The sequence below is a fragment of the Myxine glutinosa genome, chromosome 7 (genome assembly GCF_964187855.1).
Source record: "Myxine glutinosa chromosome 7, kmMyxGlut1.1, whole genome shotgun sequence".
Classification (NCBI taxonomy): Eukaryota; Metazoa; Chordata; class Myxini; order Myxiniformes; family Myxinidae; genus Myxine; species Myxine glutinosa.
In genome coordinates this window covers 25818388-25838488 of record NC_136267.1, presented here as the reverse complement: position 1 = coordinate 25838488, position 20101 = coordinate 25818388, and the positions used below count along the sequence as shown (strand labels likewise).

Here is a 20101-nt window from a genome sequence, read left to right as displayed (position 1 = left end):
TGGACTCCACTGGTCGCTCCCAACGCTAGGAAGTACATTTGGTTTTGTGTACCTCTCCGTAAAAATGTATTGTTAGTTTCTTTATGTGGGCCACTATCACCCCAATTCCGACTCCTCCATATACTAGACTCTCTCAGCAAATATTGACACTGCTCTCTGCTCAACCCTGTTCACTCTTCTTAATCTGTGAAGACTTCAAATGCCAACATACCAGCTGGATTGGTCTCAGTTCACACAGTACAGAGTGAAACAGCTCAACTCATTCATGAAGGAACTGGACTAACTCAGACCGCTTCTTTTCCAAAAAAATTCCCCAAATGACAACCATTCATTGCCCCCACCCTCACCCCCCAATCCAAATATATACACTTTATAGTGGCCTTTGGTGGCCTCAAAACGAAAGTCAAAGCCAATGAGCGGTAGCTATAAACCTTGCCCAGATTCTGATGTACCTACACTCATAATCTGGGGCCTCTTGGTGCTACGGTTCAGCTGTGAAAGAATAAGCATTCTGAGTATTGCGCTGCAATACATGTCCCCTACTGGCAGTCTGTCATCCGGAAAACTGTTGGGGAAATTACCAAAGTTCAAAGTGCCATAACTTTCTCAAAAATGATCGAAACGTCGTGAAGTTCGAATTTGATCTGTAACTTATCATGAGGAAACCATGTACCAAGTTTGAAATCATTAGCATTAAGAGTTTAGAAAAAAAAGTCCGGAAAACTGTTTTTTGCGTGACGGACTGACAGACGGGCAGACTGACAGACGGGCAGACTGACAGACGGAGGGACTGAGTGCAAACCTATAGTCCCCTCCGGTGTACACCGGTAGGGGAGTAATAACGTAGAAAGGCACAAACACACACACCCAAACAAAAACACACACAACCACTTGAAAGTTTTCATAATGTTAAAGTAACTTGCATATATCTTATTAGTCCCCTACCGGTGTACACCGGAGGGGACTATAGGTGTGCACGCCGTCCCTCCGTCTGTCAGTCAGTCCGTCAGTCTGTCTGTCACGCAAAGAACAGTTTTCCGGACTTTTTTTCTAAACGCTTAATGCTAATGATTTCAAACTTGGCACATGGTTTCCTCATGATAAGGTACAGATCAAGTTCGAACTTCACGACGTTTCGATCATTTTTGACAAAGTATGGCACTTTGAACTTTGGGAATTCTGATAATTCTGATTATCCTTAACTCAGTGCCATTTTAAGTTTTAATTTCCTTTTAAAAAGATTTTCTCTGCAATAATAGGACCGATTGAGATCAAATTTTCACCGTAGGGGGGACTCGGTCTGTAGAATATTTTAATAGTAATTATGACGTCACGTGGTTCGGCCGCCATATTGTTTTTCATGAAAACACGAAAACCCCTTTTTCTCTGCAATGGCTGAACAGATCAAGGCCAAACTTTGCAGGCAGAATCGCATACCCATGACGGACAAAAAAGTCAGTGAGCATGACGTCATGCGTCACATGGTTTCAGAGTTATGACGTTTTTAAGCATGAACCTTTAAAACCGAGCTCCTCCCTCATTTTTGATCCAATCGAGGGGAAACTTCACAGATCTGTTCAGCATGTCAGTCTACCAAAATGTCCTTTTGGAATTTGCGATAGGTCACGTGGTTTGGCAGATATCGTTAATTAAACGAAAATATTGAAAAAATGGATATCTCTTGAATCGCTAGTACCTCAGACCGTGAGTTGGTAATTATATAATTCACACAGTGCAATACATGCAGGCCGCTCCACGGAGCGACCCTGCGGGCTTATCAACGAGGCGAGGCGTGACACACGTGTCTCAGCATACCTCAGATCAAGTTTGAAAACCAGCATCAACCGTGCATAAATTTGCATATTCGATCATTTTTGACAAAGTTATGGCACTTTGAACTTTGGTAGGGGACATGTATTGCAGCGCAATACTCAGAATGCTTGTTATAATAGAGTAAACGTATATGGTGATGTTTGTAGGTTCCTTTATTTGTGACCAAAACGTCTTCTTCTTCAAATAAAATTAACACCCAAAACACATTCCGTGAACTCTTAATTACGTACTGTTGGAATATACCTTTTGGCCCTTTAGACTGCTGAGACCCCTCAGACCTTTAAATCCCCCAAGACCCTTAAGACCACCAAGACCCCTGAAGACCCAAAGTACCCTTAAAGACTGCAGTTGATTAAAGACTGCAGACACAACACAACAACATGCATTTTAAAGGCCATTTTCCTCGCGAGAGCGGGGGTTAGCCTTGCGGTCCCCATGACAATTTTCTCCATTTTGCCCTATTTTCTGCATCTCTCCTTGTTAACCCCCTTGCCCGCATTTCTTCTTCCACCATCTTTAGCCAAGTCTTTCTCTGTCTTCCCGGTCCTCTACTTCCTTCTACATTCATTTCCATCACTCTTCTCAACCAGTCACTTTCATCCTTCCTCAACACATGACCAAACCATCTCAACCTGTTCCTCTTCACAGCATCAATCACAGGCTCTATTCCCATCATCTTTCGCAACCGTTAAAGACTGCAAAGACCCAAAATACCATGAAGACCCAAAAGACCCTTAAAGACACTGAATACCCAAAATACCCTTAAAGACCCAAAGGACCCAAAAAACCGTGAAGACCCAAAATACCCCAAAGATCCTTAAAGACTCAGAGGAACCAAAAGACCCTTCAGTACCAAAAGTCCCTGAAGACCCAAAAGACCCCAAATAGCCAAAAGACCCCAAAGACCCAAAATACCCCCAAAAGACCCCAAAGACCCAAAATACCCTTAAAGGCCCAGAGGATCCAAAAGACCCTGAAGACCCAAATGGCCCTGAAGACCCAAAATATCCTGAAGACTCAAAACACCCTGAAGACCCAAAAGACTAAGACCCAAAAGACTCCCAAGACCCAAAAGACTCCCAAGACCCAAAAGACTCCCAAGACCCAAAAGACTCCCAAGACCCAAAAGACTCCCAAGACCCAAAAGACTCCCAAGACCCAAAAGACTCCCTGAAGACCCAAAAGGCTCCCTGAAGACCCAAAAGACTCCACAAAGACCCAAAAGACTCCACGAAGACCCAAAAGACCACGAAGATCCAAAGGACTCCCCGAAGACCCAAAAGACTCCCCGAAGACCCAATAGACTCCCCGAAGACCCAAAACACCCCGAAGACCCAAAACACCCCGAAGACCCAAAACACCCCGAAGACCCAAAACACCCCGAAGACCCAAAACACCCTGAAGACCCAAAACACCCCGAAGACCCAAAACACCCCAAAGACCCAAAACACAGTGAAGACCCAAAACCCAGTGAAGACCCAAAACACAGTGAAGACCTATAACACACTGAAGACCCCAAATACCCTTAAAGACCCAAAAGACCCCAAAGGCCCAAAATATCGAAAAGACACTGAAGACCCAAAATACCACAAATACCAAAAAGACCCTTAAAGACCCTGAAGACCCAAAATACCACAAATACCAAAAAGACCCTTAAAGACCCAGAATACCCAAAAGACCCCGAAGACCCTTAAATACATTGAAGACTCAAAATACCCCAAAATACCATTAAAGACCCAAAATACCCTGAAGATCTAAAAGACCCTTGAAGACTCCGAAGAACGAAAATACCCCAAAGACCCTTAAAGACCCAGAGGAACCAAAAGACCCCGAAGACCCAAAATACCCTGAAGGCCCAAAAGACCCCAAAATCCCTGAAGACCCAATTTTGGCCGCTCTCCCCATCACCATCCACACCATCACCCCTCCACTTCCCCCCACGACCCCCAATACACCATCACCACCACTAACCCCCACCCACCATTCCCACCACTAACCCCCACCCACCATTCCCACCATCTCTCACTCCCTGAGAAAGCAGACATGGTCAAAGATGCCTATCCCTCTGAAAGGACATGTGGTGAGTCACGCTAGTAGTAAGAATTGGTTTTCTACCACGAACATTAGAGTGCAAATCTTCTTTGACTAGTATTTCATTGAACGGTATAATTACACCAACCACTCAGAATCCAAGCCAAAACTCGCTCCATACTCCGTGTGTGGTTGCCGCCTAACTGGGTGCAGTTGCCAGATTACACCCCGTGCGTGGGTGATTGCGACCCCCCCCCCCCCCTTACCCCCTAAGCACGTTGATATTATTGACATTAGACAATTAGCAGTAGTTGCAATCAGCAAAACAACTGATCCAAACAACTTGAGACAAACGTTAACAACTGACCTTGTAGCATCCTAACGGTCTCCATCATGCCAGAAGCTTCTTTCGGAGAGACAGTAGCTGCTGCCACAGACAGAATTGTAGCCACGGTTTTCAGTTTGGAGATGCATTCATTCTAACGGTGGGGGAGGGGTGGGGGGAATTAACCGCACTTGATACAAAAGCTAAATATATCAACGATTGCAGACCCTCGCCAGGACTTGTTTTGTGTGGTTTTAATAGTTAAGTACAAACTTTATAGACATACTCCATACTGTGCTTCATAAAGGTACTCAGTTGAAAAAGGATAGCGTGTACTACTACTGGCTAGCATTGGTGGCATTTGTCGCCTACGTTAGCACATTCTTTGTGGACAAACAGAAATACGGTCCCAAATGCAATACCCTCTCCTCCTCTGAAGAGGGTAATACGTTAAACAAAGCAAAATATTCAAACTGGGCCAGGCTTTCAATCTTGTTGTTATATTTTTGGTATTTGCTCAGAAAGGGCCAATTCAACTGGACACTGTCATTCAAATATCAAATTGGTATGCAATACGTTTGGAATACTTACTACTTTGTTCAATTCGGCCTCATTCCCGTTCTCTGTTGCACTGCGCCAACACTCCAGTGGGAAGACAAACAAAGAGTCAACTGCAAGCTGCTGCAAATCCAAAAACAGAGAATCCAGTGCCTTGTTTGGTAGTTCCTCCATGACCTCTTTGAGATTGTACACATCTTCACGTGATTTCTAAGTGCAAAAAAAGAAGAAAAAAAGGTACACATTCAAATGTTTGTGCTTACTTGAGAATGTAGCAATTTTCATGACCTGTCTAGCCCAGAACCAAAAAAGCTGTCGGCATTGTTAATGATCAAGAAAGTAATGAAAATGAGTACAAGTGACGTGAGCGAGTACAAAGATGTTCAGCTTTGAGATGCTTGGAGATACCTTGGAGCTTGGAGATACCAATAATTAATAATAATAAAAACATTATGATAGGTTTTGTAAGTTTTACAAAGAACCCCAGAAAATTGCATTATTTAAGATTTTCTCTCCTAAATGTATAACTAAGCTGTGGGTTCGGCCTAAAATGAGAGCAAATACTTTTAAATTGGTGGAGGGGAGATGACATTTTTATGACGAAATGGTTAAAGGCCTGATTATCACTGTGGTAAACTAGAACGGCACTGAGAAAGCACACACCTCCGCCAGACTGAACAGTTCACGTGTTGTATCCCACTGAGAAGCCGGATCTGGATCCTGACCTTCACCAAAATCTAATCGGCTTGTTATTGTCACCTAATCAACTCATCGACCAAGTTTTGCCATCATCTGTGCATAATGGTTTGAAATATTGTGGTATTGTTACGTGCTCCTCCCCAGACCCCGGTCACGGTGTACCTACGAGCCCCGAGAGGAGTCACGGCAGAAAGATGTGTTATCCTGTATGTCAAAGATCAACGGTGAAACCACACCAATTGTTACCAACAAACAAGTATTGTAATAAGATCACACAAGAATAACAGTACAACAACAATAGTAATCAATTGTACAACCAATATATATTTCCTATGATGGTACCATCAGGTTCGTACAATAGAACTCACTGTGCGTGAGAGCGAAAGAGCGAAAAGTGAGCGAAAAGAAGAATATTCCCCAATGTCTCTATTCCGGCATCAAGGAAAAGTTGATTCCGGCTTCAAGCCAAAGTCGATCCACTCCAGTGATCGTCTGTACGATGTCGTATCGAGACCAGAATCCCGTTGGGTTGACAGTTACACTGCCAAAGATGGGCGAAGGTGTCCTCGAGAAGCGACGGGGAAATCACACCTTCAGGTATGGACGTTTGACGGCTCTCAATCGGCGAACCGCAGATTTCCCACTCAAAAGCCACGTTACACACACACACACCAAATTATGTCTGAAGGCGGTGACAATGGTTAAAGCGAGATGAAAAACCTTGAGCGAAGCGCAAGTCCTGCGCGAGGTAAAAATGGCCGACGGCCCGTTCTCATGGCGTAACGGCACTCCGATGATTCACCTCGGAATCAACCGCAAAACCTGCCACACAGGTTTATCTGTCACAGCGATAACAACTCTGTCGCAGGAATCCCTTTCCCGGGAAACCCAAAGTTCACTCGTGACCCTCGTTCGCCAATCGTTCGCTCCAGACCTCGAAGCAGCTCGGCTTCTTGTCCGACTCACTCGCTCCGCCTTCTCTTCCTCCTCTTCCTCTTCGTCGTCGTCGTCCGGTTCCGGTTTCATTTAAAACATTAACTTTTACCTTTTGAAAATAGTAATCTCTATCTCCCTTAAACGGCAACAATAATAGTACATGGAATCAAAAATGTTTACAGTGGATGAAAACCACAACAACGGAAGTGAAGAATCCGTAACACTATACTGTATATCGTTTTTGGCCCTATCTCTCAATGGCGAAGAATCACTCTTAATGGTGAAGAATCACTCATATCCAGGTCCAGAGCTTAACCAAAATCGAATCAATTCGTCCTTGTCACACCCAACCTGTCCACCAAGTTTCGTCCGAATCTCCCCATAACTTTTTGAGATATCCTCCTCACAGGCAGACAGACATTTGCAGACCCTCGGTGAAATTGAAATTGAACAGACATGGGTGAAAACATAACATTTCTCCAATAACAAAACAATGAACATCATAAACTGGTTAAATTTAATACTGGATGCAAATATTATATGAGTTTTAAAAATCACGTGACAGGCTGGCAGGACTGAGATACATGCACACTGGCTTCTGAACGGAGTTGCCTGAGCTTGAATCTCGAGCCAGTGTTAAACTGTCACCCTGAGGTTTCACATGCAGGGTGACATCAATTTGTGTGCCATCTCTAGGCCTACGTTAAGCTGGGTGACCCAACTGCTGGAATTAGTGAGTGGAAGTTGAAGATCCCACGGTGTCCTTTGTAATGATTAGGTGAGCTATCGCCAGCACCATGACCAAATTACAAATTCCTTCACACCAGGTCAGGTATCCTGCTTTGATCAGAGTGGTGAACCCTCCAGCATTGTGACCCCAGCATTGTGACCCAGTAAGTTGTGAACCCTCCAGCATTGTTGTTCCCTTATGAAAGAAACAGCTTTAACTGAACTGACGCTCTAGAATCTATCTAGAGTCTAGATACACGACATGACCAAAAGTATGTGGACACCCGAACATCACACATCTCATTCCAAAATCATGGGCATTAATATGGAGTTGGTCCCCCTTTGCAGCTATAACCGCCTCCACTCTTCTGGGAAGGCCTTCCACTAGATGTTGGAACATTGCTGCGGGGATTTGCTTCCATTCAGCTACAAGAGCATTAATGAGGTCTGGCACTGATATTGGGCGATTAGGCCTGGCTCGCAGTCGACGTTCCAATTCATCCCCAAAGGTGTTCGATGGGGGTGAGGTCAGGGCTCTGTGAAGGCCAGTCAGGTTCTTCCACACCGTTCTCGACAAACCATTTCTGTATGGACCTCGCCTTGTGCACGGAGGCATTGTCATGCTGAAACAGGAAAGGGCCTTCCCCAAACTGTTGCCACAACGTTGGAAGCACACAATCATCTAGAATGTCATTGTATGCTGTAGCGTTAAGATTTACCTTCACTGGAACTGATGTTCTCCTGGCATCCGCCAAACCCAGATTTGTCCGTCGGACTGCCAGATGGTGAAGCGTGATTCATCACTCCAGAGAACGCATTTCCACTGCTCCAGAGTCCAAAGGCGGCGAGCTTTACACCACTCCAGCTGACGCTTGGCATTGCGCATGGTGATATTGGGCTTGTGTGCGGCTGCTCGGCCATGGAAACCCATTTCATAAAGTTCCCGACAAACAGTTGTTTTGCTGACGTTGCTTCCAGAGGCAGTTTGGAACTCAGTAGTGAGTGATGCAACCGAGGACAGACAATTTTTACGTGCTACACGCTTCAGCACTCGGTGGTCCCGTTCTGTGAGCTTGTGTGGCCTACCACGTCGCAGCTGAGCTGTTGTTGCTCCTCGACGTTTCAAATTCACAATAACAGCACTTACAGTTGACCGGGGCAGCTGTAGCAGGGCAGAAATTTGACGAACTGACTTGTTGGAAAGGTGGCATCCTGTGATGGTGCCACGTTGAAAGACACTGATCTCTTCAGCCCGGCCCTTTCTGCTGCCAATGTTTGTCCATGGAGATTGCATGGCTGTGTGCTTGATTATATATACCTGTCAGCAATGGGTGTGGCTGAAATAGCCGAATCCACTCATTAGAAGGGGTGTCCGCACACTTTTGGTCATGTAGTGTACAAAGCATGGTACCAGAATGAATGAAATAATGAAGAAACCTCCACCGAAAAATCTCCCCCATAAGAAGAAACTCTTTATCGAAGTGTTAGGCTGGTCCCAGTGAGATATAATACATTGCTAAAGGCTTTCTACTTCTAGATAATGAAGTTTCTCCAATAACAATAACCTCACATTTTGAAAGCCTACAATGTCCTTGTTATAAATAAGCCTCTTTATCAAGACTTTAATAATGTGTTATCCTGTTCTCGGATCGAACAACTGTATACTTCAAATGATATAAGCAACCAGACCTCACGGTTTTGCAACTCAGCATTTAAGGGTAGAACATGGAACAAGGGTAGAACATGGATAAACCCCATCGGTTCACATACATCGGGAGAAGGAATTTCCTGCTGAAGTGAGGTGCGGAGAATGGAAATAATAAGTAACATCATAGAATGGCATCGCTGGTTCCCAAAGCACCCAGGAAATGAAATGTACTGTACATCACTTCCACCAAGCTCGGTGGCTGTGTGTGTCTGAAATCCAATTCTGGTGTTGTCTCAAGTATTTGTCTGCTTGTTTGCATAAATTTTGTTCCAGCTCCTCCATTAATCTTTACTATGTAGAAGAAAAACCACACAATGGAGTTCCATGTTTACTGCTCAACATCTCAAAATAAAATATATATATAAACTAGAACGGTAGGTGCTCTTCAACCGCTATGCCTCTGCCCACATCATTCATTATTCCATATATATATATATTGTTACGGATTCGTCACTTCCGTTGTTGTGGTTCTCATCCACTGTAAACATTTTTGGTTCCATGTACTATTATTGTTATCGCTTAAGTGAATTGGAGATAACTATTTTCAAAAGGTAAAAAAAATTAATGTTTTAAAAAGAAACCAGAAAACGGATCGGGAACCGGACGAAGAAGAAGAGGAAAAGGAGGCGGAGCGAGTAAGGTGGAGCAGAAGCCGAGCTGCTTCGAGGTCTTGAGCAAACGCTGGCGAACGGGGGTCACGAGTGAACTTTGGGTTTCCTGGGAAAGGGATTCCTGCGACAGAGTTGTTATCGCTGTGACAGATAAACCTGCGTGTCAGGTTTTGCGGTTGATTCCGAAGAGAATCATTGGAATGCCGTTACGTCTCGAGTACGGGCCAGTTGGCCGTTTTGCTTCGCGCCCGATTTCGCATCGCTCCAGGTTTTTCACCTCGCTCCAACCATTTCAACACATCCAGCCGTTAGCCTGGTTTGCATGTGTAACGTGGATTTTGAGTGGGAATTTGCGGTTCGCCATGTGGGGAGCCGTTGAACATCCATACCCGAAGGTGTGATTTCCCAGTCGCCTCTTGAGGGTACCTTTGCCCATCTTTGGCAGTGTGACTGTCAACCGCACGGGATTCTGGTCTCAATACATCGTTCTGACGATCACTGGAGCGTGGATCGACTTTGGCTTGAAGCCGGGACAGAGACATTGGGAATGTTCTTTTCGCTCACTTGGAGCACAGTGAGTTATATTGTACGAAACTGAGGGTACCATCATAGGAATGATATATTGGTTGTACAATTGATTAATATTGTTATTGCTGTTATTCTTGTGTGACCTTAATACAATACTTGTTTGTTGGTAACAATTGGTGTGGTTTCACCATTGATCTTTGACACACAGAATAACACATCTTTCTGCCGTGACTCCTCTCGGGGCTCGGAGGTACACCGTGACCGGGGTTTGGGGAGGAACACGTAACAGAAATATATATTGTTGCGGTTTTAGAACCCACACTTGTTGTAAATAAATAACTCTTGTAAATATGACATTAAAGGTTAACGGTTGCACCCCTAGTTAGTCCACAAGCAACACGTAGGCCACCATAGGAACTCAGTTATTTCATTATTATGTGTTTTAGATAAGGCCGTGTTTCCAATAGTTGAATCTGCCTTGCATCAATTAAATAAGAGTAGGTCCCCAATCCATTCCGTCCATTTTGCGACCTCCCTCTCCAAGCGCCGCCATTGCGCGCCTTGCCAGCAGCGTTCGCTGCCTTGGCGTTCGCTCAGGCGCCGCCATTGACCATGCGGTCAGGCTCGAGGAAAAAGGGGGCGGGACGCCAAGAACAAGGTGTGGCCTGTAAGCTAGCCGTCAAAGGCGTGGCCGGTAAGCCCCCACCAGCCAACCAGAGCTGAGGCAAGATCACCGACGGGCGTGGCTTTTGTGGTGCGCGGAGTGATCTTGGCGCGTGTTATAAAAGCGCGAGCAAAAAGCCCTTTCACAGGACTGCGCGGAGACGTCTGATTGTAACGGACTTCTTTCGGGGGACTCGTGCGAAACGGACTTGCGAGGACTTGTTCAGCGGCGCTCTTGTAACAGAACTTATACGGCGGCCGGCGGCGCTCTTGTAAAAAGTACCTGCTGGGAAGCGCACATTGGCAAAGGAAGACTCACTCGCTGGCACTGAATGAGAACTTGAGAGAGAGAGAGGGAGCGTTTAGCACGACCATCCATTTGTTACGTACGCTAAAGGACACGAGCCCCCCCCCCCCCCCCCGCCATATGTAAGGTCCGCTCGCACCCAACGATACGCAGAGCTGCCTGCCGGGTTTCGCCCGCTGGACCGGAGTCGACTAGAGCCTGGACCATCTACCTGGACCTTCCATCTACCAGCTACAATCCCCGTGTGAGTGTGTATGTTTGTCGGGGATCGTAAGTTAAGACTGTAGTTAAGCCTGCCCTGTGTCCTGCTTCTTCTTCTTCTTCCTGTACATTCTTTCCTTTCCTCTTCTTTTTGGTTTGCAAATAAATTACCTTGTTCTTTCTTGGTTTTCCCTAATCCGATCACATTCGTCCTTTCTTTCAATTGAGTACCTCCTGTGGCACGATTCGGAACCGCTAGAATCGGGTTTAGTCTCATGGTTAATAGCTCGGATCGCGGATTGCTAACCGCTCGGCATTATCCATCATATCCGTGGTTCGAGCGGGAGTTATTCCCTCGTTTCCGGCGGGCGTTAGTACTTAGGTAGCAGCGAACCCCTAGGCCTAGCAAACCCTACCTAACGCCGCGCCGGGAAGGACATTATAGCTTCCCAGGACTCGGGACGGCCAGCTTAAAGGACAAGGGGATTAATCCCCCCTTGATAAGGGGAGCGCCGACCCCCGAGATCCGTAACAATATATATATATTTTTTGTTACGTTTATGGGGGTAGGTAAGTATATACCATAGGGAAGGTAGAATGGTATAGGAAATAGTATGGACCATGTGATGTGTAGGAGCATTTAGATGTACATAAGCAGGGAAAATGTAGCTTAAGGTTGCGTTTAAATGTTCATCATATGAGGGATGATGACGTGTTAATTAGTAATAAGGTTTAAGACTAATTTCCCCTGTGTGTCAAACCCTCTGTAGTCATTCGTAACGTTTTTGCCGCTACAGGCGGTGAGGTATGACACAGCCGGCCATTAATCACGCTCCATGAACTGCCAGCCAAGCTAAGCCCGCCCCTATGGACACGTACAGCAAAGACCCGCCCAGGAGAAGCGGAGCGACAGTGATACGGTGGGCAGGGAAGAGGACTGGCATGCCACGCCTCCCGAGTGATGCGGCCGGATGACGAGGGGAAACTCAAAAGGGAAGCTTTGTGTTTGGTGGCTCTCACCACTAAAGAAGAGAAAGCGCTTGGTTCTTGCTCGAACAAGAACGCTTGGCCATTTTGGTGCGTCCTGGAAGAGAGCGTTTGCTGCGACGATCGTGAGGAGGTTTTGGCTGTGGTGCTCTTCGGGGGAGCTGGGGGCTGCGCTGTCCTTCCCAAGCGGAGGAGTGGCAACAATAAAAAGAGAGGAAACTTGGAAGGACCAAAAGGAAAGTGGGTCATCTTCGCTCATCGCCTCCGCCCTTGGCATCCTCGCTATGCGCGGCACCTTCGTCGCCGGCGCCATCTTATCGCCTGAGTGGCTCCAGCCACCACCACTGCCGACCTCACCAACAGGACTCATTTTGGAGACAGCTAAGTGTTGGAGAGGGAACATTTTATTATATTACATTTCCCAGTGTTTGTATTTGTAACTGCGTGGACATACCTCAAATTAGAATTTAATTTACCTCAGCCTTATTTTCGTAATTTTCTTCTGCATTTATTTTTGGTATTAGGCTGGTTAAAAAAAAATCCTGTTTATCATCGCCGCCCGCTCCATAAAAGTCGTCCGCCCCTAAAAAAATCTTCTTCTTTTTTTTTGCTCGCGAAGTCAGTAAAATCCATTCCCGCTCAGTGGAACAGGTTCGAATTTTGCATGTGCTCGCGTACTGTCTGAGCCAAGTTACATGTGCGCGACAGCTTGACAGAAAATGCCGTTTGTTGTTTGCCAAACGTTCGTTGTTTTTTTTAAAAAAGTGATGATAAACAGAAGAAAAAAAAATTTAACCAGCCTTAAATCCTGATTGTGGCATTTTATTTGTCATGTTTTGGTTTTTGTGAGTTTCGGGAATAATCCCTTGTTTTCGCTGGTCAAATTCCGTGTATCTCTTCAATCCTGCGCGTGCAAATTAACCGCCATAAGCGGGAGGTCGCCTCGGGAGTAAGCTGGTTCGACCATCCAACCCGGCTGATCTTATTCGCCGGGGATGCGACAATATAAACATATACATACATACATACATATATATGTATATCATGTGTTGAAAGTTTTGGTGATAGGCCCCAACAAACATGTTTAATCGAGTTTTCCGATCAATCATATTTCACATAAAAAGGTTGTCCATCTTTCGGGTCAGGTGCGAAAATGCAACACCACTTTTTTAGAATGATTCAAGTTACATCTCACGCAGAAATTATTTTTGAATCCAGGTGTCGATGAGACAGAAAATGGAGCAAAGGGGGAGCAAGATGACAATAATGTACAGAAGCATCAGAAATGACGAGTTGCAGGTAAATAGGGAGTGGGAATAACTCAAACAAAACAAGGCGAGGAAACTCACATGGCACAACACCATTTTCTGCAACGTCTCATGGTTCTTGTTGTGAGCTGCTTGGAGGAGAGCATCCCTGGATGAAGGGTCATCCCCTCCAATGGAAGGGCTACTCTCACTTTCCCTTTGCATGGTGAAGCTGCAAGAAGGAATAACAACAACATTGACTGAGTCACATCACTCACATATACAGATGGTGCGAAACATGCAGCAACTGGAACGGCACTCGGTAGAGTGAATACCCCCCGCGAGGCTGAACAGTTTATGTTTTGTATCGACTGATAGGCTGGATCTGGATTCGGACCTGAACCAAAATCTAACCGGCTTGTTCTTGTCACCAAACCAACTCATCCACCAAGTTTAGTCATGTACTCTTCTGGGAAATCCATTATTTTTTTAAATATCATGTTCTATATCGCTTTTCGCCTGATCTCTCAATGGTGAAGAATCACTTTAAAAATTATACTAGCTGGATCCAGATCTTCACCAAAATCTAATCATTTTGTCCTTGTCAGACACGCTACCTCTCTGCCAAATTTCATCCAAATCCGTCCACAACTTTGAGATATCTTGTTCACAGACAAACAAACAGACAAACAGGGGTGAAAACATAACCTCCATCCACCTTTGGCGGCGGAGGTAATAAGGGAAACTTCATCTTCATAATAAACAACTCAATCAGCTTATTCATGAAAAAAAAAACACAAAAAAGTGTAAGGATTCATCAGCTTACTTGCCATGTTAAAAAAAAAGATTAAAAGAAAAAAAAAAGATTACTGAAAAGTAATCTCCAAATTGTTTGAGAGTAACAAGATGTTCTTCGATGTCATTTAAATTAATTTTGGCAAGAACCAGTTCATTTTGTAAAAACAAAAAAAAAGAAAAAAAACAGGTACAGGGTCAAGTAGAGATATTCTCAATTGTTCCGCAACCTTTCTACGGACCATCTGAATGGAGATCGCACAGACCAGTGGTGGTCCACAGACCACAGTGTGAGGGCCTCTGGCCTAAAGGTATGCACACCCACCTCTAAGCTGTCTAGCCCCTGGGTTTGAATCCCGACCCAGCTATAAACTGTCATCCCTGTGTTCCACAGGCAGGGTGATTCAGCAATGTCTGTTCCATCTCTTGGATGGATGCTAAAAGGGCATCTTGTCTGTCAGCATTAGTTGGACAGTAAAGACCCCAGTGTCTTTCACGAAGAGTAGGCGAACTAGCGCTGGCACCATGAATAGAATACAAATTCCTGCCCCCCAACTACAGCTGGGAAGGCAATGGCAAATCACCCAGTGTAACCCTTGCTAAGAAACTGCCTCAGTATCACTGACGCTCTGCATGGTACATTAGAATCAGAGATTACAAGTCATAAACATCGAAAACCATAGAAGTGAGGGAATGATCATTTGTGTGTTTGCTTGACTTTGATGCACTCCTGAACCACACACAGTAAGGAATGTGTTGAAAGTTGATGATTGTGCTTGGGGTGTGCACGGGAATGTTTAAGGCGGTAAAAATATCCATACTCCCCAGAAGTTGGAACTTTCATGCCAAACATGTTTGTGCCGGTGAGCGGAGAGGGGGTGAATCAAGTGGTGCCCTCTGCATCTGGTGACTGCTGTGGTGTCCGTGAGACCTCCCGTGAAAGGCGATGCGATCAACGCTTTGGAAAGGTAAGAAGTGCGCTATTGCGAGTGTTTGTGAGGTGAAGAAGTGCAACATGCATCTACCTCTATGGCTTTGAGGTACCTATCAAATTACATTTTAAAACTACAAGTACATCCTTTTAGCTCTTACGTGAGCCTCGATTCTGTATTTTAAAAAAATCCACTACTTTCAGAAGATGTAGGTGATGTTATTTTTCTCTCTAGAATGAATAAATGAATGATCGTTTTAAGGCCATTTTCCCCGCTAGAGCGGGGGTTAGCCTTGCGGGCCCCATGACAATCATGGTTCCCTGTTTGAGGCAATGTTTTTATGGCCGGATGCCCTTCCTGACGCCAACCCTTAGTCGCCTCTTACGATGCGCAGGGATACAGTGTACCTATTCTAAACCGGGGTACACACCTTCACATTCATCCCAGCAAGCTGGTGCTCAATTTGCCGACCTCGGAAGGATGACAGGCTGAGACAACCCCCCTGGTGTTAATTTAGCGATCTCTCTAGGGTATATAGATTTCAGTAGATCTTGGCTCGCGTCCATTAGTCTGTGGTGTACGCAATAAGCAAAGAATGCCTCAAAGATGTCAGGATTCCTCCAAATTTCTTTTAGTTTTGTGTTAAAGAGCAGTTGCGACTGTTTAAAAAGATATTCAAATGTGTTTGTGGTTTATAATATTTTTACTTGTGACATGTCGCAAGTCTACATGAGCTTCACGTTGCTGTTGTTGGGGTTCTGGGTGTGGCTCGATTTTTGAAATGCGTGCCCATTGGTCGGACAACTGCTGGAGCACGCCCACATCTGTCACTTGACTCCAGCCACAATAGTGCCGAGATAAAATGATATGGCCGTCATCTTATTTCCTGGCAGGCCTAACATATTAGGCCTGCATAGGCCTCTGCTGATTATACACTGCCCGGTGTTGTTGCATCAGATTTCCATTGTCTTTTTTGGTTCAGGTGTTAAATTATTAATAAGGTTTAATCAAGCCCATACATGTCTCCCTAAAATATAGCATGATGTAATTTTTGACCGATGCCACATACGAGTTAAATGTTTGTTTCCCAATTGTCCCGTAAAGGGATTATTATATCCAGTTCCGTCGCGCTTAATGGCAAAGTCCCGTACCTCAAACGACCATGTACAGGTTTTTATGACCAAAAGGTTTATTACGAGAGAGACAGTGGGAGGGCAGAAACTTGGTAACTCAATACACCGCTGATCTTCTTGTGGTCTGAGCCTAGATCAACTGCAATCAAAATACCCCAGAGGGGATAATAACATAACCCTTCATGCTGGTCCTGTTTGGAGTGGGTACACTAGTTGCCTGAAACAAGACCCACCTGTCCATCAAATTCGGAATGAATATTGAACCAAACCGTGAAGACCCTTCCGTGAAGATAAATAATTGTATAATACCTTCAACATCAAGGATGAGGGAGTTGAGACGACAGAGGAGGCGAAATATATATATATATATATGTATATATATATATGTATATATATATATATATATATATATATATATATATATATATATATATATATATATATATATATATATACATATATATATATATATATTATTTAACAATATATATATATACATTGTTTTTTTTGTCACAGGTTGTGACCACAGTGTGGTTGTTATGCGCCATCGATGGATCTGCGCTATCGACCGATCGCGCTGCGCTATCAATGGATCCATCTTTCGCGCAGGCATCGATCGATCATGCATAACAGTACCACTCTTGGCAGTCATCACATTCGATCATTAATTTGCCGTCATCTGTGCAGCAGCGTGTGTAATTTCTCCCCCTTACCTTTTCATTTCAAATTTATTTTTGTCAAATAATGTAAAGTCATATAAAAATGGTTTTAAGTAAGTATCGTATTAAAGACATTTTATATAGAAACAATTAGAAAATAATAGAACGTTGAAAGGCAAATTAAATGACGAAACAGAATTTCGCTTTGGTTTTTACGCCAAGGCCAAGGTTAAGTAAGGTATTTCTTCGGGGAAAGTGCGGTATTTCCATGTATTACTTCAGCTCGTGATTGTGGTTGATGTTGATTCGTGTTCCACATACAACTAATTGTTCCTTCCCTTCCTCACGTGAGGAAAGTTACACATTATTAATATCTCATTGAAGAGCAACGAGTTCCCAAAGGGTCTGTGATCTAGGCTGAACCCAAACCTCCATTGGCATATGTGTATTTCCTCAGATGTGGTGACCAAATGTTAAAATGTACACAATATCCTAGGTGAGGCCTCATTATAATCTTCGACAGTGTAATCCAACAACTCCAACAACTCATACAGCCAGAATGTAACCTGCTTAAAGAAAATTAAATCGCACTGGCGTAAGCGCGTAACGCTTCCAGCTTACCCGTTTTGAAGAACGCGGCAATTGCCGTGCGCATGCGCACTCCACGCACTTGGATTTCGTTCGCCATTCGACTTTGTCCTCGTGTATCAGATGTATAAAATATACGTACGTGGTTAAATAATGTCTTAAACTCACACTTTGCTGTAGCTGTAAAATAAAGTTTTGTGTAATCGTCTCGGATGTGGTAACCCAGTATCACCACAAAAACAGTCATATATACACCCTCAGATGACGTATTAACATTTAACGATCGGGTAAAAGGGAACGAGTTCAAACATTAGGAATTAAAATAGACAAATATTACATATTAATATGCTTGGTAAAGTGCGATTTCGGATACGATAAACTGAAGCAATAGGCGCCCGCGGAACTACGTCACTTCCGGTTAGGGCACCCTTCGCGACAACAGTCACGTGATTGGATACGTTGAAAACAAACGGCAAAAGGGCACGTGTTACAGCTTACTTCCGGTAGTCTCGCCCTCACAAATACTATATATATGGAGAATGTCCCGTGAATGTGAATAGGCTTACGTGAAAATACAGTACTTCCCCGAAAAGTTCCTTTACCCCATCCCTAGTAAAGCATTCGAAAGGCGAACAATTAATTAAAACGAAGCCATGGACCACAAATCCCGCCCTCGGTGGATTCTCGGAAGCACGAAACTGTCCAACACGTCATTTGGTTTGACCACCGGTAATGCAATGGCTAATGCAGCCGCTCCCTTCGGCTTCGGAAGCGAAATATCGTGTTGGGGTTGGGGATTAAATGCCGAAATTTAGAAACATTATGTCTGCGCTGCCAGCAGAGTGCGCTGTATCATAATGTGTACGCCATCTGTCTGACGGTCGAAGCTCCAATTGCAGGTTTCTCGGATGATGTGTGCTGCTGTTGTGTGATACTTATGATAAAAGGCTTTTAAAGTCTACCGAAGCATAATAGCCGGCGAAGCCGGTGTTGTCAATAAACGAGTACGTATTATGTTGAAAACCTGATTATGCCTTGGCTCGAGAATCCGAAGCGCAGTGGGCGCAGCCATCTTGCGTGGGCGGAAGTATGCATAACAAATTTAAAACGTTCATTAGGAGTTTCTTTCACCCGTCGTCGTTTGATTCACAATCTTATGCACCTCCGATGTATTAATAAAATAATTTAAGACCAACATCGGCCCGCACGGGCCTGGTTATCTTCAACAAAATGCGTCACCAAACACCGGACCCAATGAGAGTCGAGCATTTGCAAAAATATTTCTAAAATGAAAGCGCTCAATGGTGGGGTGCGTTGGCACCATCGACCGGATGCGGAAGTTTGCATAAAACAATTGCGAAAAAGTTCAATACAATAGGAGTTTGTTTCACCCGTCGTTCTTTGATTCACAATACTAGTACCGACTGCAAAGCCGCAATGAGCCGGCGAAGCCAAAACCTCTTGCCACTATTTTACCCATCACCATGGCATCAGTAGGTTAGGTAGTTGGTAGTAGGTAGGTAGGTAGTTGGTAGTAGGTAGGTAGGTGGTAGTAGGTAGGTGTAGTAGGTACCGTACCTGGTAAGACTTGGTAAAAGAGAAGAGCAGACAGTCCTCCCCAATGGCAATACCTGCATACAATAAATGTCACAAGAAGCTTAAGGAAGTAACTATACGATGTGCTAGCTTAAGGCCTATTTTTAACTGGGCTTAACATACGTTTTCACAGTAAGTGTGTAGTCTTCTAACTTCAGTCGCTGTCAGGCGCCAGGGCTGGTTCTCTGACTCTCCGGGCACGGCGGCTTCGTCCACCAGAAGAAGTTAGCTTGCAGTGATTAATTCGGTGAATTCCGTCTCAACTTCGGATATTTCCGGCCGTGAAAAACTATCCGTATTTCTAAACTAAATATGTAAACCGCTTATACCGTATTTCTGGCCGTGAAAAACTATCCCATACGGCCGCGAGATTTCTAAAAAATAATTCTTCGTCAATGTTAGAATATTTGACGCCGTTTTCACGGTCCGAAACACGTAATAAGCTTTTAAAAAAATATTTTTCCAAATGCTCGAATCTCATTGGTTCTGGTGTTTGGTGACGCGTTTTATTGAAGATAACCAGGCCTGTGCGGGCCGATGTTGGTCTTAAAGTATTTTATTAATACATCGGAGGTGCATAAGATTGTGAATCAAACGACGACGGGTGAAAGAAACTCCTAATGAACGTTTTAAATTTGTTATGCATACTTCCGCCTCCGCAAGATGGCTGCGCCCACTGCGCTTCGGATTCTCGAGCCAAGGCATAATCAGGTTTTCAACATAATACGTACTCGTTTATTGACAACACCGGCTTCGCCGGCTATAATGAAACCTCTAATTAGTAATTAAAATACGTTAAGACCAACGAAAATCGTCATCGAACACTAGAACCAATGAGATTCGAGCATTTGAAAAAATATTTTTTTTACAAGCTTATTACGCGTTTCGGACGGTGAAAACGGCGTCAAATATTCTAACATTGATGAAGAATTATTTTTTAGAAATCTCGCGGCCGTATGGGATAGTTTTTCACGGCCAGAAATACGGTATAAGCGGTTTACATATTTAGTTTAGAAATACGGATAGTTTTTCATG

At 44.3% G+C, this 20101-nt stretch overlaps 1 protein-coding gene across 1 annotated transcript in view; it reads right to left on the bottom strand.

Annotated features, from left to right (window-relative positions):
- The window catches only part of NCAPG2 (non-SMC condensin II complex subunit G2), a 275080-nt gene extending 257546 nt beyond the window's left edge, over nt 1-17534 (bottom strand). The window contains exons 1-4 of the mRNA XM_068121956.2: nt 17504-17534; nt 13466-13595; nt 4781-4957; nt 4232-4343 (exon numbers count right to left, since the gene is read on the bottom strand). Coding sequence (XP_067978057.2) covers nt 4232-4343; nt 4781-4957; nt 13466-13588 — 412 coding nt within the window. The 5' untranslated portion in view covers nt 13589-13595; nt 17504-17534. The remainder of the gene's footprint in view (nt 1-4231; nt 4344-4780; nt 4958-13465; nt 13596-17503) is intronic.
- Nucleotides 17535-20101: the final 2567 nt, after the last annotated feature.